We start from the raw sequence: 22,580 nt of genomic DNA on the forward strand, positions 1-22,580 counted from the left end.
CTCGTTTTGTCTGTCATAGTTGACGTGTACCTATGATGAAAATTACAGGCCTCTCTCATCTTTTTAAGTGGGAGAACTTGCACAATTGGTGGCTGACTAAATACTTTTTTTCCCCACTGTAACCCTAATTGCTCCTGTAAGTCGCTCTGGATAAGAGCGTCTGCTAAATGACTAAAAATGTAAAATGTCAATGTTGTGATGTTTAATCCAGGCTCAATTGGAAAAGGCATGAGAATCCTAAAACGTTGAGCACAATCAAAGAGAATATGTATGTAACTTCACAGAAAGGCCACTTCCCAGAGAATGTCTACTTTATCTGAGGAAACCATAGACAGACTTGAAAGCCAGTTTCTTTCACTCTGTGTATGTGCTCGGTACCTGTGGCACCTCTACATTTTCTCAAACACCAGGTTCTATTCCCACAAAGTATTAAAAGCACTCACTGATAGAACAGAGAACCGCCAAGCATCAGAACTAAGTATTAGTAGCTCCAGTGGAAGCATTTGTACAGCCTCTTCTCTTGATACATCAGGAGCTTTGGAACATATTGACAGCATTTGCGTCAGAGGAGAAAAGTAAGATAAATCGCTGAGGCAACATTGAGAAGTTGTTTCAGGTCGATCTCGCTGTTATGTTAAAATTATAAGTCTGATGTATTGTAATGAGCTTTCTGTTTTGACAAAACACCACGGACTAGATAGAACAGAAAGATACGAGACAAATAAACAACAAGCACCAACAGCAATATGTAAAAGATAGCTATTCAAGGCAGAGATATCAGACATCAGTGGTTGAGTGGTTTGAATTGTATTAGAGAACTTGAAACTGGCTTCTCCGTATGTTGAAGGCCCATTTCTCATTCGCCCATGGTGATGGATCTCCCTTACATTACAGACAATAATTAACAAACCTGACCCTGCATGCAGTTTATTCACTCATTTCTAATTAATTGCTGTCTGTCACGCCCTGACTCAGGGGACTCTTATATGTTGAGTCAGGGTGTGTATATTCTTTGTTGTGTATGTGCTACGATCTAGTATGTATGGTTCTATGTTGGCCGGTGTGGTTCCCAATCAGAGGCAGCTGTCGTTCGTTGTCTCTGATTGGGGACCATACTTAGGCAGCCTATTGGCACTAGTGGGTTGTGGGATCTTGTTCCGTGTAAGGTATGTTGTTTGTGTCTACCTTGGACTTCACGTTTCATTTAGTTTGTTGTTTGGTCGTTGTGTTTATTCGTTATAATAAACATGTTTGCATATCACGCTGCGCCTTGGTCCGTCCCGTCATTGAACGAACGTGACAGAAGATCCCACCAGACCTGGACCAAGCAATGTGCCGAGGAGGAGCAGAGAGGATGGACTTGGCAGGAGATAAGAGAGGATCTGGCATGAAAGATGGAGGCCCTGAAAGGGATCAGGGTGGAGAGGCAACCCCAATAAAATGTTGGGTGGGGGCACACGGTGTGGACGACGAGGCAGCAGGAGGCCGCGATAGGGCGGATCTGCTGGTTAGGAGAGGAGGCCACCAGATTACGGGGGCTATTGGTTCAGAGGGAGCAGGAGGTATTCGGTCAGAGGGAGGCGCTACAGGAGGCTAGAAGGGAGAAGGAAGGTGTAGAGGCACGGCGAGAGGAGCTGGTTAGGCAGCAGAAGGAGCAGGGGTTAATAAAGGAACCCTGTCCTGCTCCTCGCACCAAGAAAGTGGTGCGTGTCGCCAGTCCGGTCCGGCCCGTTCCTGCTCCCCGCACCAAGCCAGTGATGCGCGTCGCCAGCCCGGCCCGGCCTGTTCCTGCTCCCCGCACCAAGCCAGTGGTGCGCGTCGCCAGCCCGGCCCGGCCTGTTCCTGCTCCTCGCACCAAGCCAGTGGTGCGCGTCGCCAGCCCGGCCCGACCTGTTCCTGCTCCTCGCAGCAAGCCAGTGGTGCGCGTCGCCAGTCCGGCCCGGCCCGTTCCTGCCCCTCGCACCAAGCCAGTGGTGCGTGTTCCTAGTCAGGTCCGGCCCGTGCCTGCTCCTCGCACCAGACCAGTGGTGCGTTTGTCCAGTACGGCACGGCCCGTGCCCGTTCCACCGGTGCCTGGTCCGGCACCGGTCAGCTGCTCCACTCCGGAGCCAGAGGAGTCCGCTCCACCGGTGCCTGATCTAGTTCCGGTCAGCTGCGCCACTCCGGAGCCAGAGCAGTCCGGTCCACCGGTGCCTGATCTAGTTCCGGTCAGCTGCGCCACTCCGGAGCCAGAGCAGTCCGGTCCACCGGTGCCTGATCTAGTTCCGGTCAGCTGCGCCACTCCGGAGCCAGAGCAGTCCGCTCCACCGGGGTCCAGTCCAGCTCCGGTCAGCGGCTCCACTCCGGAGCCAGAGCAGTCCGCTCCACCGTTGCCTGATCCAGCTCCGGTCAGCGGCTCCACTCCGGAGCCAGAGCAGTCCGCTCCACCGGTGCCAAGTCCAGCTCCGGTCAGTGGCTCCAGTCCAGACCATGACGTCAGCCCCTCTCCAGGTTCGGGGTCTCCCACACCAGGGTCCAGACAGGGCCTGGCGTATCGTGGGAGGAAGGAGAGGGGAAATAGCGCGCCGAGGTCCAGACCAGACCAGGGGCGCAACAGGGAGGCGGAGAGTGAGAGGTCGTCACGCCCCGAGCCGGATCCGCCTCCGAGGCGGAATGCCCACCCGGCCCCTACCCTGTTATGTTTATGTTGTGCGGTCGGAGTCCGCACCTTTGGGGGGGGGGGGTAATGTCACGCCCTGACTCAGGGGACTCTTATATGTTGAGTCAGGGTGTGTATATTCTTTGTGGTGTATGTGCTACGATCTAGTATGTATGGTTCTATGTTGGCCGGTGTGGTTCCCAATCAGAGGCAGCTGTCGTTCGTTGTCTCTGATTGGGAACCATACTTAGGCAGCCTATTGGCACTAGTGGGTTGTGGGATCTTGTTCCGTGTAAGGTATGTTGTTTGTGTCTACCTTGGACTTAGTTTGTTGTTTGGTCATTGTGTTTATTCGTTATAATAAACATGTATGCATATCACGCTGCGCCTTGGTCCGTCCCGTCCTTCAACGAACCTGACACTGTCAGAGAAAATGTGTTTTCGGTGCGTTGTGTTGCAGCCAATTTTGTTCTCGTACACCTCCGTTGCTCCTACAGGTTATTCCTGTCCTTTCTCCTGTATAGCGCTGTCCTGTGGGATTCATTAAAAGCAGGATTAGCCATTTACAGCATCTCTGTAAATCTCCCCATGCAGGGTGGTGGTAGAGAGGAGGTCCACTTTCCCCTCTTTCTTCAGCTGAGGATGAAGGAGTTGAGGATTAAGGAGATTAAGGACCAAAGTCTTAATGGAGGGAACAAAAAGAGAGCATTTCTATAACTCACCTGGGGGCAGAGAGAGAGAAATCACGTCTGCTGCTTTCCTTAATTGATCCAAGCTTTTCTACCAGCTCTCTTTTCCATGGGTTGATAGAGAGATGGGGCCTTGAGTTTCTGTGCCTGGAGGGCTGTCTGAGCATCTTCCTCTAATCTGTGATAATGGACAGAACGGAGTCTGTGTCTGTGTGTGTCTGTGCGTGCCCTCGTGCGTTACTAGGCCTGCTAGAGCAATGCACTATGGTTTTGGGGATGACATTCCAGATGTGTTGTACTGGACATCCACAGAGCCCAATTTGAATTGAAAAAAGAAATACCATTTTGATTAGCTTGCGTGTTAGACACTCCCCTGTCAGTCTTTATATAGAAAATAATGAGCAGCTATAAGCAAACTGTGAATATCGGGGATGGCAGCAGCCTTTGCACATTTGGAAAGCAGTTGCCTTGGTTGTGCGCACAGCTTCTCTCTTTCTCATGGCTGAGATGTTTCTGCTCATCTATAGGTGCCATGCTAGAGAGCGGCATCCTGAGAGAGTTTACCATCTCCTGAGACAAAGGAAGCCCAATTGAAGATTACTATGTTTAGCACAGAGTTGATCATTCTTAATTCCCAAGGGTGGAGGATGAGACCAGAAGGGTTTTATTATCTGTTTTTCCATTACTTTGCCTTTAATGTGCTGGAGAATGTATCTATCAGCCAGCGATGGGCAATTAAAGTTTAGAGTAAAGGGAAAGCTTTAGTTGTCTCTAATGAGGGCTTACAGCCAAATCTTCAATTGAATGCTTATTACTTCCTGCTTTAGTGTTCCCAGCCAATGTCATCACTCTCTCCCCTTCCTGCTGCAGTAAATAAATTAAAACAGCTCCTTTCAAATGTTGCTAACTGAAACCAAGATGTTATTATGGAGATGTTCATTCAGATTGTCACGGTGCTCGAGAATTCACTTTTTTTCTGCATGAAAGAAATGCCCTGATAGCAGAGACAAAATCATGTATTTAGGCACAAGTACTAATGTGATTGAAAAGAAGCTAACACAGCCCAGCACACATGTTCACAGTGCCATGGATTGGAGAGTGATAGATACACATATTTCCTGTCAGAGAGAGAGCTGTAACTCACTAATCATTCCATATCACATTTTAATCCTGTTTTCTTTCAAACCCCTCTTTTTGCCATTGCACTATGAGGACTCGTGTTTTGTTTCTTGTCCTAGCTCGCACACTGCTCAGTGAGCCCCACAACTCACTGTGTCATCAGATGTACTGTATGTCTAGTGGTATTTCCCAGCAGGCATTGCTTCTGTCCTACTGTGTCTTACACTCTCATTCTCCCCCACTGTTCCTGCTTTCATTCCTCTAGTGCTGTGCTCTACTGCCCTCCTGACAAAGAGTAATGCATTCAATATGGCAGAGCATATTATACTACATCAGCTCATCAAATTAAAATGATACCGATAATGATGTGGAGAATACAACAATTGCGACAGCACAATTACCACTTAGTGCCGGAGAGTAACAGAATCTCACCCCATAGATGCAAAATGACAGCTGGCACATAGAAGCAATTCTTAAATTGTCATTTAATGAGTGTCCTAACTGGTTGAATTGTAAACAAGTCTTAAAAGGACGGATTTGCAGTGTAGTTTTTCATGAGTGGAAGAGATAAATTACAATAATGTTCTCGACAAGTATCGACAAGTATCTTCCATTTGATCAGTGACAGTGTATTCTCCATTGTAACAGCAACAACAGTTTTATTGTATGATTGATTTACTCTACTTTACATTTTAGTGACAAAAGATTTTCCGCCTTGGGATTTGGTGCCAGAATTCCACCCAATTATGAGGTGAGTGTTATCTTGTTTAGTTGTTATAATCTTTTCCCCCACTGCTTATTTTCCCTCCATCCTCCCTCCTCTTGGTATTTGCCCATGCCCTGAGTCTATATATTGAACGGGCTGATTGCCCTATTTCCTGACACCATTTGTCACTCTGTCAAAATCTCACATTTCAGATTCATAATTGAGTTTATTTTTATTCATCAGCCCCTTCTCTGGAAATGCCAACCTGTCCACGAGAAAATAACATGTTCTGAGGAAGTTAGAATAATTACAAGCGGGCAGTGTGGAGCAAGGTTCCTTGGTGTTGATGGCCACTTGTCAGAAGGTTTCAGGAGCGAGAGAGGGGCGTTTCTTTAAGCAGATTTGGCCTGGAGAACAGAGACCCGGCTGTTGTTTTAACTAGCACCCTGGGGAGAGGGTTTGAAGTGACACACACACACACACATCGCTTTCAGACACACAGACTGCTTCCAGAGATGGAGAGTCACATTACAGGCACACTGGAAGTACTGGCAGGTCAACAGACAGAGAAAAGATAAAAGAAGGCTATCAGGATCTGCTTCTGTTCTGTTCTGTGCATTGGCTTATAAATAGTCTTGACTACTGTACGTTCTGTAATTATGGCTTAATGACATCTGTCTTGTCAAAGGTACACACATTGGACAGAAAATACTGTTGTTTTGATAGGATAGAAAAATGCCACGTCTGAACTATTTCTGTACCCCAGGCCGCTAAAATGCTACAAATCCAAATCACTAAATTCAGCATTGTTGCAGTCACTTACAATAGACCAAGAGCCCAAAGCTGTTGTATTTACCCAAAATAGTAAAAGATGTCAAAAGGCTGTGTGTCTGTGGCTTTGTATAATAAGATAACTGGACCACTTCGTATCAGGAACAGGGTAATTCTCATACTCAAAGTAAGCTTTATGTGGACTTGTCATATACTTTCATTTATTCCAGCGCTACTCCAGACTTTCAAAAGATCGTAAAATGTGGACTGAAATAAATGTGTCCTTGTATATCGAATGAGGCATAGGGATTTTGTGTCTACACTAATATTCCAGTACAACAATGTCTGACCTCGTTTTTTCCCCCCAACAAACAGGTGTCCCATGACTTTGCCATCAATTTCAACCCAGAGGACGATGAATGTGAAGGTAAGAGAGATGAAGCCTCCTCTGGGTACCTTATACTTCTGAACCTCTCAGCAGCTCTGCCCGACCCTCCATCAATCTCTACCGCTGACATTTTACAATGAAAAACGAGCATACTGGATAGCATGTGGAGCCTGAGAGTGCTTTTCCCGCTCTCAGAATCCATCTTTAATGAACACAGAGCCCTACAAATTCACATTTCCAGTAATACTTTGATCCCTAGTTATTTATGCTCCAGCCCACCTGTCTCCCTCCCTCCCTCCCTCGGTCCCTCAATGTGCTACTTCAAGGTGTGTACCCACAGTAGAACGTGTGTGTGTGTGTGTGTGTGTGTGTGTGTGTGTGTGTGCGTGTGTGATCAGAGATCCAGGGGGTGGTGGAGGCCTACCAGAACTGCCTGCCTAAGATCCAGCTGTACGGCCCCACCAACGTCACTCCCATAATCAGCAGGATAGCCAAGCTGTCAGCAGGAGAGGAGACCATCAAAGATGCCTCAGTAAGTGTCCTTTACTGCTGTAATGGAGCGATGTACAGTACAGGCCTGCATGATATGGATTAAAAAAAATTCTCCATAACTCTGATATCCCACCCATTGAGCCTCCCTGGATGAGCTGTCCCAGGCTCAGCTCAGCTTTTACACAATTAATACCAGTCAGCCAAGACAGACCATGTAGGTGTATGATTGAGTGTAGAAATGAAAAACGTGATAGTGATGTCATTCACTATTAAATGTGTTTGTCTACTTAAGTGATAATGCCCAAGAAGCCGGTGTTTGGAGGATATTGGCACGGTGTTGTTAGTCTCGGGCCAGCAAACCGTGCCAATATATCCTCCAAACACCGTATTTGAGGGAATTATCACTTTTATACAATGGGTTACCAACAAATTCAAATAATGATTGACATATTTCCATTAAAAGTTATTTTGATTAATTTATTCATACTATTTTGTCCTTTCACAAGATATAGTCCCGGCACAAATCTAGGATTGCTACCCAAGCCGGCTGGTTCGGTTGCCAGAGACACGACCCAGTCGTTAAGTCTTTTTATTCTATATCTATGGACGTTCATTCTAAATGTTCCGTTGTCATGCTGGCTGGCAACGTTCTTATCCCCTTATTGCTAGCTAGCCAACTTGGGCTAACACAGTCATATCAAACAGTGCAGCCAGAATAACAGAAAAGTAGCTGCATTTGTGTTTGTTTAAGCTCTTTTCTAGTGACATTGAGCTAATGATGAGCGATTTTGCCTGGCATAGAACATTTGGTCTCTCACCAGGACACTGTTTGGAGGAGCTAGCCAACGGCACAGCTAACACAATTACTTCAAACTGAAGCTCGAAAGACAGCAAACTAGCTGCATTTCGTTTCGTTTGACCTGTTTTTCTATGGACATTTCTTTGTGTATATATCCATCAAAATTATGCTGATTTATGATTTCAACTGGCTGAGAAAAGCTGCCTGCCTGTCTGTCTCGTCCTGACTCCCAAGTCCCAACACGTTGATTACTATCAGACAGCTGGAAATCAAATTTCAATATTGAAACAATGTTGCAAATATCAGAGAGACAGACAGCAAGGTTTATATAAATCTCTGCTGTTGAAAACCAAATACTAGTCTAAAAGAAAGGGGAGATAATGTCTAGATGCTTTTTTACAGTGGAGATCAAGTTTATAAATTGCCTGCTTGGGCTGATGAGACAGTGGATTGCGCAGTGAGATGGAACAGTAAATAGGCATTTCATAGCCTTAGCCGGTGGTAACTTGTGGAATAGACACCGGCTGGAACTCGGTTTTAACCAATCAGCATCCAGGATTAGACTCACCCATTGTATAAATCTGTAATAATTTCTTGAGGTTCTGCATAAGAACCTTTAAAATCTCTCAATTAAATGCGGTAAGGTTTGAGTTAACAAGAATGCCCAAGGCCATTAATATCAATGTGTTCCTACATTAGTTTGCCCTCTGGCTATTCCCATTACATTTTAAACACTTTTCCATTACTCTGGCCATTTCTTCTGCTTCGTCCTTGTACTGATCTTCATTTATTATTCAATCATCCCTTCTTCTTCTGATCAATAAATGAGACCAAAGGATCAATGCAAAGAGAATTCAGGACGAGTTAAAACTGCAGCCGGGGCACTTTCATCACTAGGGACTCATGGGACATCTGAGAGCAGAATACATAGGAATACACTCATAGACCTCATATGTAAAATCCACTGATTCCGACTTTTGCAAATGTAGGATATCTGTAGATGTTGAGGATTTTCTCATTCATATTGATATCCTGCAGGGAGAGAGAGAGGTGTTGATGAGACTAGAGATTAATACAGGATGAAGTTTCTCAGTGTTTCTCAGTGGGAGCAATCAGATTTCAGAGGATAATGTGTTACACACAGACAAGCCAAGGGCACTGAAGTGTGTGGTGACAAAGGTTAACACGCAACCGCAACCCTCTCCTCTCCTCTTTCCTCTCTCCTCCAGCGTTACCACATCCTGCTGATCCTCACGGACGGCGTGGTGACAGACATGGCGGACACACGCGAGGCCATCGTACGCGCCTCCTACCAGCCCCTGTCCATCATCATCGTTGGCGTGGGCAATGCAGACTTCACAGACATGCAGATCCTGGACGGGGATGACGGGGTGCTGCGCTCACCCAAAGGAGAGCCCGTCCTCAGGGACATTGTGCAGTTTGTGCCCTTCAGAGACTTCAAAACGGTCAGTATTCCCCTCCTTCCCTTCCTCTTTCTATACCTCCATCACTCCAACTCTCCTTCCTTCCCTACCTCCCTCTACACTCTGCTATGCCACAGTCATATTCCAACCAAGGCAAAAGAACAGAGAGGTGTGGGTCTCCAAGGTCTCAGAAACTGAAGTACTTTTTATAATAGCGATGCTGGCGGCCATTAAGTCTCCCAGTGTGACCTCCAAAGCCCCTTCAGTAATAGCATTACCCTCCAATGGGGCTTTGAAGACAAGCTAACAGCCAGGCAGCCTCTCATCTGCTGGCTTCAGAAATACCTCCTAAGAAGAAAAAAAAAATGTCACCAGCAAAGAAAATCCATTAATTTAGAAAAGTTACGATGAAAAATGCAGAAAATACCTCCAAAAGCTTGATGCGATTTGTCTGTGTGCTCCCCAAAGCCCTCTTTCCTTTTGACCGCTGCCCAAACAACGGAAAACACAAATCACTCGTTCCATTCTTCCTTTGTTAGATTAAAAAACAATTTGCCTGGAGTTTCATTGGATTTGGGTGCCACTGAAAATGATTGCTTTAACCCTTTGGGGTCTTGTGTCAGAACTGTCCAGACTACAGTTGTGTTCTGTTTTTCACAGGCCTCGCCAGCTGCCTTGGCCAAATGTGTCCTGGCGGAGGTGCCCAACCAGGTGGTGGAGTACTACAGTCACAAGGCCATCTGCCCCATGCCGCCCGTCCCATCATGTGACTCTCCCACCTCCCTTGCCAACACCCCTACAGAATGACTGCCAGCAGTGGGGACCACGGCCTGACCACATCTCAGTCCAGCAGAGAGAGAGAGAGAGGGTGCAGATTGCTGCTCTGGACCAAGAACCATGGTCATTGATATTAGTGTTGTTATCATTCCTTTTTCATTCGTACATCGTTTACACACAGACTGAAACCTTTGGATTGTTTTCTCTCTCCGTTCGGATCATGTCCCTCTGCCTGGCTGTGCATGCATCTGCCTGTTCAGCATGATGCTGGAGCCTTCATCCTCTTCCTCCTGTTTTGGGGATGCATGCAGGTGAATCCCTCCCAGAGTTGATCAACTATGATCACAGGCTCTCTGTTCCCTTCTGCCCTGATACTGGCACCTCGGCCCTCAACTGGTTTTCTATTACTTTCAAGACTCTCCAAGGCTTCAGTCTGCTTCTCCTCTGTGTCCATTTTGCTCTGCTAAGTCTTACTGCCCATTACTGGTATTGTGTGAAGAGCCTGCCAACTGAAGGATTGGGGGAGGGGGGGATCTAAACATATCAAACCACATGAGTCTTTCAATGTTGAGGAAAGAGATTTAGGTAACACTTTATTTTACTATTCCGGCATGATGCCTGCACAGATAAGGTAGTCATATACATGCAAACTTGACATTTTGTAACATGACTCACACTAATATTACGTTACAGTACAAAGTTTTGAAGCCTACTGATTTATTACAGATTTAGCGATGTGACATAAATACATGTTATGTCAATCTCAGGTTTATAATAACATTATGCAGGCATTATGGCAGAGCATTCAAATAAAATGTTACCGAAGTATATAAAGAATAAATAAGTCAACAAATATAAACAAACATATGTACAGTATAAATGAAAGATAAAGATCTACATCAAGATTAAATCAGATATTTTTCAACTATTGTGCCCATTACCTCCCTATGAAACATACCTTAGGGATTTATCTTTTTCTAAACCTGACCTATCTGGAGCTTTAGTCAGTTACTTTTCTTAACTGAATTAATGAGGAACATTTTAAATAGGGCTCTTCATGGTGTTTATATCACAAGGCTGTACGATATTGTAGGTCTTCTTTTATCTTATTCAAGGGAGATAACCTTGCATCTCATTACTCATGTGAAAGACCTCACTGCACTGTCTGGTAAAGAATCTAAATACGGTGGAATTTACATGATTTATATTGTTTGAAGAGTGCAAATGTCACAGGAGTACACATTGACATTAATGAGAAAATACCAGAGAGGGGGTGCATGGCCTTGTATTCATATTGACTTGTTTGGATGAGATGCTGCTGACTTATGATAAGCAGCTTTCCATGCACATCCCTCCATGATTAATATGTACTGTAACAATTTTCTCCCTCCAGGAACTACTCTGTTCCCTCTGTTGACACTTTGACTTGATGATTGTATAAATCATGGGTAAGAAGTCTTGCACATAGTTCCATAAACTTCTTCTGCTAAAAATTCTACTGACATAGTTGAGGTTCATTAGGTATCTACGTCAGATATGATGCAAACAGAGGTAACCTGAATCACTGAAATGGTATAGATGGTTATGAGTCAATTAGCATAATATGGGTTTCTAGATGTTGATGCCAGTCCGTGCCATTGCCTCTCTCCTTTGTTAATGCAACTTTGTAATTATCAAGTTCACTTTGGCTTGTCACTCAATACTTCTACCAGATGGCCCATGTGCCCTTATGTACATAACTGCGGCTAAACTCCCCCGGTACGGTGCTCCTGTGTGCTGTGCTCTGCGCTCCTTTGAAGAACAGTGAGTGTGTATCTGTCACTAAGGACCACAAGCTGGGGCCCATTGATTCAGGAGGCCCAGATCTGGAGTCCTACTTGATCAGCTGAATGTAAATAACCCTGGATGGACTTTCATCTCCACACTGGGGCTCTGCAGTGTGTGACGTGTAGGTTGGGGAAATGGAGGTACATTGCATTTGGAAAGTATTCAGACCCCTTCCCTTTTCCACATTTTGTTACGTTACAGCCTTATTCTAAAATTGATTAAATAAAAAAATGTCCTCATCAATCTACACACAATACTCCATAATGACAAAGTGAAAACAGGTTTTTAGACATTTTTGCAAATGTATAAAAAATAAAATAACAATAATACCTTATTTATATAAGTATTCAAACCCTTTGCTATGAGACTCAAATTGAGCTCTGGTGCATCCTGTTTCCATTGATCATCCTTGAGATGTTTCTACAACTTGATTGGAGTCCACCTGTGGTAAATTCAATTGATTGGACATGATTTGGAAAGGCACACACCTGTCTATATAAGGTCCCACAGTTGACAGTGCTTGTCAGAGCAAACACCAAGCCATGAGATCGAAGGAATTGTCCTTAGAGCTCCGAGATAGGATTGTGTCGAGGCACAGATCTGGGGAAGGGTACCAAAAAATGTCTGCAGCATTGAAGGTCCCCAAGAACACAGTGGCCTCCATCATTCTTAGATGGAAGAAGTTTGGAACCACCAAGACTTTTCTTAGAATTAGCAATCGGGGGAGAAGGGCCTTGGTCAGGGAGTTGATCAAGAACCCGATGGTCACTCTGACAGAGCTCCAGAGTTCCTCTGTGGGGATGGGAGAACCTTCCAGATGGACAAACATCTCTGCAGCACTCCACCAATCAGGCCTTTATGGTAGAGTGGTCAGATGGAAGCCACTCCCAAGTAAAAGGCACATGAAAGCCCGCTTGGAGTTTGCCAAAAGGCACCTAAAGGACTCTCAGACCATGAGAAACAAGATTCTCTGGTCTGATGAAACCAAGATTGAACTCCTTGGCCTGAATGCCAAGCGTCACGTCTGGAGGAAACCTGGCACCATCCCTATGGTGAAGCATGGTGGTGGTAGCATCATGCTGTGGGGATCTTTTTCAGCGGCAGGGACTGGGAGACTAGTCAGGATCGAGGGAAAGATTAAATGAGCAAAGTACAGAGAGATCCTTGATGAAAACCTGCTCCATAGTGCTCATGACCTCAGACTGGGGCGAAGGTTCACCTTCCAACAGGACAATGACCCTAAGCACACACAGCCAAGACAATGCAGGAGTGGCTTCGGGACAAGTCTCTGAATGTCCTTGAGTGGCCCAGCCAGAGCCCGGACTTGAACCCGATCGAACATCTCTGGAGAGACCTGGAAATAGCTCTGCAGCAACGCTCCCCATCCAACCTGACAGAGCTTGAGAGGATCTGCAGAGAAGAATGGGAGAAACTCCCCAAATACAGGTGTGCCAAGATTGTAGTGTCATACCCAAGAAGACGCGAGGCTGTAATCGCTTCAACAAAGTACTGAGTAAAGGGTCTGAATACTTTTTATTTATTTTTATGTACATTTGCAAAAATGTAGAAAAAACTGTTTTTGCTTTGTCATTATGGGGTATTGTGTGTAGATTGCTGAGGGGGAAAAAAAAACAATTTAATCCAGTTTAGAATAAGGCTATAACGTAACAAAATGTGGAAAAAGTCAAGGGGTCTGAATACTTTCCGAATGCGCTGTAGAACATTTGCCAATATTCTGTTGGACTGAGTTCCAACATCAATGGTAATATATTGAAGTACTCTACATTATATTTATTACATTAATTGTTTGTTTTTATTTGGATATCTACTATGTGTTTGTTTGAATATGATGACACCATTTCTCATGATGGCATACTGCCATGGATTTATTTATCACATGAATGGATATCTCATTCTTAGGATTACTGTTGTGCAATGGCACAAAACCTTATCAGATCTATATTGAGAAATGTATGAATCATTGGCAAGATGATGGGGTACACTGTTATCCGTTACAGCCCCTTGGTCCATATCTTTATAAGCTAAAACAGTGTGCATTTTCATAAAATTGGCTTGTGCGCACCCCAACATATGCGCACACTAAGACCATACATGCATTACACACTCCGAGCAACAGCAAGTGATATCATGCTGATATGAATCAGTATTCCTGTTCCTGACGGGGAACGGGATGTGAATATCATATGCTCAAGGCATAAGTATCAGCACCTTTCTGATGTATCTTTGCTGTACTGTACTGTTGTTCCAACAAGACCCACCCTGGACAACATGGCTCATCATTTAATGTTGCCCTCAGGCACAAGCCAAAGCACACTCCATCAACTCAAATCCTCCATTGCTTAGTTCATCTTAAGAATAAACCCTTTAGAGCAAAAGCACAGTCAGTTGCAGGTATTGCTAACCCTGATGAATACTGTGTCTAGCAGTATTGATTTGGATGGTGAATGTCTCCTTTAAAATATTTATGCAGGGAGAATGACTGTTTTTAAATGAGCACTGCAAAGAGTGCATAATCTGAGGTATTTCTTTTGCATTCACCACTGACAAACATGGGCTCTGAACACTACTGCACAATGGGTGGAAGGTAATACAGGCCAGTCTATTGCCCTGCGGTGTATTCCCTGAACCACTGGATGATCTTGAGGTCATAGATTATATTTTATTTCTAAAAAGGGAATTTATTGCATGCTTACTTCTGTTAAGATGTGTTGTACATTCCTTTGAGTACGAAATGCTGATAGGCAAGCCTGCATTTGCACAAACCTCTGTTCATGTTGTGGATGCTCTCTTTATCTTGCATTTAGGCCAATAAATCCAGTCAACTGCATGATAGTGTCTGTGATGTTTCATCCTTGTGAAAAATGTGGAAATAGTCGCCTCTATTCTTCTTCCATGGTTTTTAAGTGGAAAAACAAAATAAAGATTTAGTATTTATTGCCATTTGATTTGATCATTCTTCTTCTCTCATTCGATTCAGGTTGTGGGAATTTACAGAGTACCTTTTGGGGGTGGTAAGACAATATGGGATAATATGTTGCTACAATATGAATTTATCACAGATTTCCATTACATCGGCCCCTGTGACTCCCACATCTGACTCAAAGCACCTACTGATACCATTAAACCACCCGAGAGATGGAGTGACATCCCCTGTTCATTTTCTGTGACCTATAACATGGTTTTTGCCTTGTGGTTCAATTTAAATGGGAAAGAGGAATACAATTGAAAGAGGAATGCAGCAGTCTTTTGAGAGACTCAATCTCTGCTCTCGTATGATTTCCCCCGGTGTGGTGGAAGCTTTGGACGTGATACTCCATGCACATGCTCACCGTGGCCGGGTCAGCGATGATGAGGCTGTATAGCATCAGTACATGTAATGGGGGGGAAGACTGCTCCTTCAGACAGTTCCTTTTATTTAACGGCTATTGTGCGAGAGCGCTGAATAACGGCTGTTTCCATGGTGACGGAGACTTGTGTGAATACCTACGTTCTGAGAAAACCAGGGACAAAGGTGGGGGGAGGTGGAGTGGTGGAGGGCTCGGTGCGGAATAGAGTGAAGTTTTCCTTTAAATACTTTAATTTTTTTAACAGGGGCCTTGACTGTGTTGTTCAGTGCCCTCACAAGGCCAGATATAATCCACAAGCCACACCAGCTGAGCTCTGTGCTCGAGGCTAAAGCTTTGCTGGATAAAGATGCCTCTTAAAGTCTTACAGTAAAAATCCTGCTCCTTCCATCACATGTAAAGAAGTGTATTTTTAAACTTCACAACGGCAGGTCAAAGTGGTGGTAACATTGATACAAATTATGTTGGGGTGAAGTGATATCCTGGAAAACTGATATCCCACAATCCTGATGCTGCTCTTCCCACCATTGAGAGGTATTGGATTCCTCCAGCAGGCATGGCTGTAGGGAAGAGTGGGGTAAGTTGAGCAATTCTTTACATTCTGCATCACTCCGTCAAGGGAAATATAATATTATTTCTAACAAAGATATCTAAATATATTTCAGGATCTTGTGTTCCCTACGGAAAGTAATATAGTGCATTCGGAAAGTATTCAGACCCTTTGACTTTTTCCACATTTTGTTACGTTACAGTCTTATTCTAAAATTGATTAAATTGTTTTTTTCTCTCATCAATCTGCACACAATACCCCATAATGACAAAGCAAAAACTGGTTTTTAACAGCACTTACAGTTGACCGGGGCAGTTCTAGCAGGGCAGAAATTTGACGAAGTGACTTGTTGGAACGGAGGCATCCTATGACGGTGCCACGTTGAAAGTCACTGAGTGTATGGGGTAAGTTGAGCCGTGGGACAGGATAAGTTAAGCCACCTACCTGACAGCCTACCTAACAAACACTTTTAACATAGGCCAGGCCCTGTTGTTACCTCATATCCCAGCGATAATGCCTTGCATTACGCCTGGGAAGAAAACACTTCAATTTGCTCAAATTGCCATTTGCTCAAACATTGGCTCAACTTACACCAAGGCAAACAATTTGACTATATTAGCCCAGACAGCTACGAGGATGCACTTTCATAATAGGTTTAGGACCTCATATTGAAGCTTATAGAGACCCCACCTCATGTATAGAACAATCTTAAAATGATCTACTTTGGTTTAGATACAAGCATCATGAAACCTCTAGCACAATAAATTCATTTTACTTGGTTAACGTTTTTTTGTTTTTTTACCTAACTTATATACTACTTTTCCCATGTGGTTTCTACCTTCACAGACTCCTTGAAATGATGACCTCTTCCTAAATATTTGGTCAAATTATACATTTTGTGTATGGTTTCCTAGAAACAAGGGTGGCTGAACTGACCCGTTTGGCTCAACTTACCACACTCTCCATTACTGTTCTCCTGTCTATATTAGCATGAAGCTGAGTGGACCCATTCCTCTGTAAAGGGGAAACACTCTCTCCTCTCTGCAGCCCCTTTGTGACCTGATTTACAGCCACAATTAAAGAGCGCTCAGCACAGCCAAACAGTAATCGGAAATAGAACAACAGAGTCGCGCCCTGAGACAAGGTGGTGTTTAGTGGGAAACAGCTCATCAACGAGTTATAGATTGACTTTAATGCAGGGAGGCCCAGCTGGGTTCCCACTCGCCGGCAGGGCAGCCAGGCAGCCATACAGGCAGGGCAGAGAGGCAGGCAAGGCAGGGCGGGATATTGATTGGTGTGCGTTACAGTGCTGGGCAGCAGGGTCTAATGAGGAAATTAATGATTCAAGGTGGAGTTAGGGAGCTGGTCAGGAGTAATTAGGCCATCTCCTCTGATGTTCTCTGACAGTCAGTGAGCTCCAAAAGTATTGGGACAGTGAAACATTCTTTGTTGTTTTGGTTCTGCACTCCAGCACTTTAGATTTTAAATGATACAATGACTATGAGTTAAAGTGCAGACTGGCAACTTTAATTTGAGGGTATTTCATCCATATCGGGTGAACCGTTTAGAAATTACAGCACTTGTTGTATATAGTCCCCCCATTTTAGGGGACCAAAAGTATTGGGACAAATTCATTTATATCAAATCCAATTTTATTTGTCACATGCGCCAAATACAACAATACTGTGAAATGCTTACGAGCCCTTAACCAACAATGCAGAGTTTTTTAAAGTAAGTAAGAAAAATTTGCTAAACAAACAAAAGGAAAAATAGTAACGCAATAAAATAACAATAACAAGGCTATGTACAAGGGGTACCGGTATCGAGTCAATGTGCAGGGGTACGGGGTAGTCGAGGTAATTGAGGTAATATGTACATGTAGGTAGGGGTAAAGTGACTATGCATAGATAATAAACAGAGAGTACCAGCAGCGTATGTGAAGAGTCTGAAGGAATGTGAATGTATGTGTCAGTGTGTGTGTGAGCCTCTACAAGAGAGTCAGTGCATAAAGTAAGGGGGTCAATGCAAATAGTCCAGGTAGCCATTTGATTAACTGTTCAGCAGTCTTATGGCTTGGGGGTAGACACTGTTAAGGAGCCTTTTGGTCCCAGACTTAGCGCTTCGGTACCGCTTGCCATGCAGTAGCAGAAGGAACAGTCTATGACTTGGGTGGCTGGAGTCTTTGACAATTTTTAGGGCCTTCCTCTGACACCGCCTGGTATAGAGGTCCTGGATGGCAGGGAGCTCGTACTGGGCTGTACGCACTACCCTTTGTAGGGCCTTGTGGTCGGATGCCGAGCAGTTGCCATACCAAGCGGTGATGCAACCAGTCAAGATGCTCTAAATGGTGCAGCTGTAGAACCTTTTGAGGATCTGAGGGCCCATGCCAAATCTTTTCAGCCTCCTGAGGGAGAAGAGGCATTGTCGTGCTCTCTTCAACACTGTGTTGTTGTGTTTGGATCATGATACAGTGAGGGAAAAAAGTATTTGATCCCCTGCTGATTTTGTACGTTTGCCCACTGACAAAGACATGATCAGTCTATAATTTTAATGGTAGGTTTATTTGAACAGTGAGAGAAAGAATACAACAAAAAAATCCAGAAAAACGCATGTCAAAAATTGTATAAATTGATTTGCATTTTAATGAGGGAAATAAGTATTCGACCCCTCTGCAAAACATGACTTAGTACTTGGTGGCAAAGCCCTTGTTGGCAATCACAGAGGTCAGACGTTTCTTGTAGTTGGCCACCAGGTTTGCACACATCTCAGGAGGGATTTTGTCCCACTCCTCTTTGCAGATCTTCTCCAAGTCATAAAGGTTTCAAAGCTGATGTTTGGCAACTCGAACCTTCAGCTCCCTCCACAGATTTCCTATGGGATTAAGGTCTGGAGACTGGCTAGGCCACTCCAGGACCTTCATGTGCTTCTTCTTGAGCCACTCCTTTGTTGCCTTGGCCGTGTGTTTTGGTTAATTGTCATGCTGGAATACCCATCCACGACCCATTTTCAATGCCCTGGCTGAGGGAAGTAGGTTCTCACCCAAGATTTGACGGTACATGGCCCCGTCCATCGTCCCTTTGATGCGGTGAAGTTGTCCTGTCCCCTTAGCAGAAAAACACCCCCAAAGCATAATGTTTCCACCTCCATGTTTGACGGTGGGGATGGTGTTCTTGGTGTCATAGGCAGCATTCCTCCTCCTCCAAACACGGCGAGTTGAGTTGATGCCAAAGAGCTCGATTTTGGTCTCATCTGACCACAACACTTTCACCCAGTTCTCCTCTGAATCATTCAGATGTTCATTGGCAAACTTCAGACGGGCATGCACAGTGGGGAGAACAAGTATTTGATACACTGCCGATTTTGCAGGTTTTCCTACTTACAATGCATGTAGAGGTCTGTAATTTTTATCATAGGTACCCTTCAACTGTGAGAGACGGAATCTAAAAAAAAATCCAGAAAATCACATTGTATGATTTTTAAGTAATTTAAGTAATTTGCATTTTATTGCATGACATAAGTATTTGATACATCAGAAAAGCAGAACTTAATATTTGGTACAGAAACCTTTGTTTGCAATTACAGAGATCATACGTTTCCTGTAGGTCTTGACCAGATTTGCACACACTGCAGCAGGGATTTTGGCCCACTCCTCCATACAGACCTTCTCCAGATCCTTCAGGTTTCAGGGCTCCAAAGATGTTCTATTGGGTTCAGGTCTGGAGACTGGCTAGGCCACTCCAGGACCTTGAGATGCTTCTTACGGAGCCTCTCCTTAGTTGCCCTGGCTGTGTGTTTCAGGTCGTTGTCATGCTGGAAGACCCAGTCACGACCCATCTTCAATGCTATTACTGAGGGAAGGAGGTTGTTGGCCAAGATCTCGCGATACATGGCCCCATCCATCCTCCCCTCAATACGGTGCAGTCGTCCTGTCCCCTTTGCAGAAAAGCATCCCCAAAGAATGATGTTTCCACTTCCATGCTTCACGGTTGGGATGGTGTTCTTGGGGTTGTACTCATCCTTCTTCTTCCTCCAAACACGGCGAGTGGAGTTTAGACCAAAAAGCTATATTTTTGTCTCATCAGACCACATTACCTTCTCCCATTCCTCCTCTGGATCATCCAGATGGTCATTGGCAAACTTCAGACGGGCCTGGACATGCGCTGGCTTGAGCAGGGGGACCTTGCGTGCGCTGCAGGATTTTAATCCATGATGGCGTAGTGTGTTACTAATGGTTTTCTTTGTGACTGTGGTCCCAGGTCTCTTCAGGTCATTGACCAGGTCCTGCCGTGTTGTTCTGGGCTGATCCTTCACCTTCCTCATGATCATTGATGCCCCACGAGGTGAGATCTTGCATGGAGCCCCAGACCGATGGTGATTGACCATCATCTTGAACTTCTTCCATTTTCTAATAATTGCGCCAACAGTTGTTGCCTTCTCACCAAGCTGCTTGCCTATTGTCCTGTAGCCCATCGCAGCCTTGTGCAGGTCTACAATTTTATCCCTGATGTCCTTATACAGCTCTCTGGTCTTGGCCATTGTGGAGAGGTTGGAGTCTGTTTGATTGAGTGTGTGGACAGGTGTCTTTTATACAGGTAACGAGTTCAAACAGGTGCAGTTAATACAGGTAATGAGTGGAGAACAGGAGGGCTTCTTAAAGAAAAACTAACAGGTCTGTGAGAGCCGGAATTCTTACTGGTTGGTAGGTGATCAAATACTTATATCATGCAATAAAATGCAAATTAATTACTTAAAAATCATACAATGTGATTTTCTGGATTTTTGTTTTAGATTCCGTCTCTCACAGTTGAAGTGTACCTATGATAAAAAATTACAGACCTCTGTTACGCCCCTGAAAAAGGGGAGAAATAATCACGAAAGTGACGCAGTTATATTTCCTCACTGAAAACTTTAGTGTAATCCTTTTACAAAAATACCACCTTTTACAGAACAACAGATCTACAGGAACCAGAGTTTTGTAGGGTACAAAGCTTATTCAAGTCACAACAGCATAAACTGTAATTCACTAAAACATACAAATGTTTCAATATAACTGTCAAACACAAAGTAGCTTTAGCTCAGTAACCCATAACTACATTTATCAACCATGTCAACAAAGTATTCGAAACACATTATACAAATAACCCCAAAATATATTATTAACAGCGCACATGTTCATTCACAATTAGCATAAAATGGCAGCTACTCTCAATACGAAGCTATTTCGCTGCAACCAAGCAGGTTTCACTCACACACGCACCTAGTACTCCCTTCAACTTAACTCTAACTTACTCAAGATGTTACTAACACATACCTTAAACTCTCTTGACATGTTAGCAAGTTATTACATTCAAATTAACTCGTTTTATATCAATAACGTACCTGAAAAAGGGGAGAAATAATCACGAAAGTGACGCAGTTGTTTCCTCACTGAAAACTTTAGTGTAATGAGAAAAAGACCGCGATTTCCCCAGAAAGTTGGGTGGAGACCAGAGCAATCGATCTCAGGCTCATAGATTAAGAGCATTTAGTAGATCACAGATTAACACTTTTACCCTTAAATTAGGCACCACAAAATAAAGTAGTCAATATAACGTTTACACATTCCTCTTACAATATATATACACTTGACGGATTTTAACACATTTATGAATTTTATCAATCTCTATGAACTAGTACTGGATGCATGATCTTTTTAACCTTAGATATTTTAAGATCCTTACATACCATGAACTTACTAATACTTTTTAGTGTATAACAGGCTATGAATATGTCCTTTAACCTGTCACACTCTCCCCGACAAAATAAATGTTGTCCCAACATTACCAATATTGTCTTCTTAAACAGTCTATAAACACTGGACGTAGAAAATCCTCTTCTGTAAGCTAGTCCTTGAGCAGAGGTCAAAGTTCACAGTTCAAATAGAACCAAGAAGTTATATTCACAGTCCATATCTGTTGACCAGCTGTATAAACAGTCCATAAGCAGTCTTTTCTCATACTATTGTCAACAGTCCATCAGTTTTAATGATCTATATGCATAGTCTGCTAATTGTCTCGTGAAAGTCTGTGAAATCAGTCAGTAGTCCATGGTCAAACATGTCAACTCTGTCTGTGGCCTCAAGTTTGCTGAAGTCCATACATGTAGGGTGGCTGAAGGTAATATCGCTGTAGTGATGGCAGCCATGGAACCAGTCCTGGTGTAGGGTAGACAGGGAACAACTGTGGCTGTGGCTGGATACTGTAGCAGGAAGGGATATCAAGCTGATCATAGGTGGTACGTCTTGGAGGGTGTCTCTCTCTTTGTGGCAGCTGGTAAGCTGGTTCCTCAGGTTCAGCAGCAGCAGTTAATGAAGGAAAGGCACTTAGTGGACGATCATCAGGCACATTTTCAGCAGGCAAGTTCATCTCCTCAGCAGGCAGTTCTTTAACTGTTGTTTTCTCCTCCAGCTGATTTTCAACAAGAGGCTGTGCTGGTAGCGTATCAGGAACTGGCACCGCAACTGTCTGTTTCACTGGTGGGGGCCTGTTTTCCGACTCTCTCGCTGGTTCAGCATACCTCTCAGGTACTGTAGGAGATGTGGGGACCTGTAGCGGCTCATGATGAAGGTCATATTCATCCCCGCTGTCTTCATCAGAATCTAGAGGCTGTGATCCAGGCTGATGTCTCTTTTTCTTACTTTTGTCATCTTTAGTCATTTCTGGTTGTCTCTCAAAAGGTAAGTGGTCACAGGACATGAGCAGGTTTCTGTGCAGGACCCTGGAGCGTCCCCTACCCTTTTCTGGTCTCAACTCATAAATCGGCAGGTCTGAACCCATTTGTCTCACTACTGTGTGAATTTGATCTTCCCAATAGTTACGGAGTTTGCCTGGTCCTCCTCTTGGTGTCAGGTTTTTAATCAGAACTCGCTCGCCAGGCTGTAGCACTGAACTCCTAACTTTAGTGTCATAGTACTTCTTACTTCTTTCAGCAGCTTTCTGAGCATTTTCATTTGCAATGGCGTATGCTTCTTCCATTCCTCGTTTCCAGTTCTCCACG

The 22,580-nt window shown here is 44.2% G+C and overlaps 1 protein-coding gene across 1 annotated transcript in view; it reads left to right on the forward strand.

Annotated features, from left to right (window-relative positions):
• Positions 1–9,833, forward strand: part of LOC311111251 (copine-7-like) — a gene marked incomplete at both ends in the record, with an annotated part of 47,147 nt that extends 37,314 nt beyond the window's left edge. Inside the window, 5 exons of the mRNA XM_084153965.1 lie at positions 5,143–5,197; positions 6,299–6,350; positions 6,710–6,843; positions 8,832–9,068; positions 9,687–9,833. Coding sequence (XP_084010091.1) covers positions 5,143–5,197; positions 6,299–6,350; positions 6,710–6,843; positions 8,832–9,068; positions 9,687–9,833 — 625 coding nt within the window. The remainder of the gene's footprint in view (positions 1–5,142; positions 5,198–6,298; positions 6,351–6,709; positions 6,844–8,831; positions 9,069–9,686) is intronic.
• Positions 9,834–22,580: the final 12,747 nt, after the last annotated feature.

The sequence above is a fragment of the Coregonus lavaretus genome, assembly GCF_964263955.1.
Source record: "Coregonus lavaretus genome assembly, chromosome: 37".
Taxonomy (NCBI): domain Eukaryota; kingdom Metazoa; phylum Chordata; class Actinopteri; order Salmoniformes; family Salmonidae; genus Coregonus; species Coregonus lavaretus.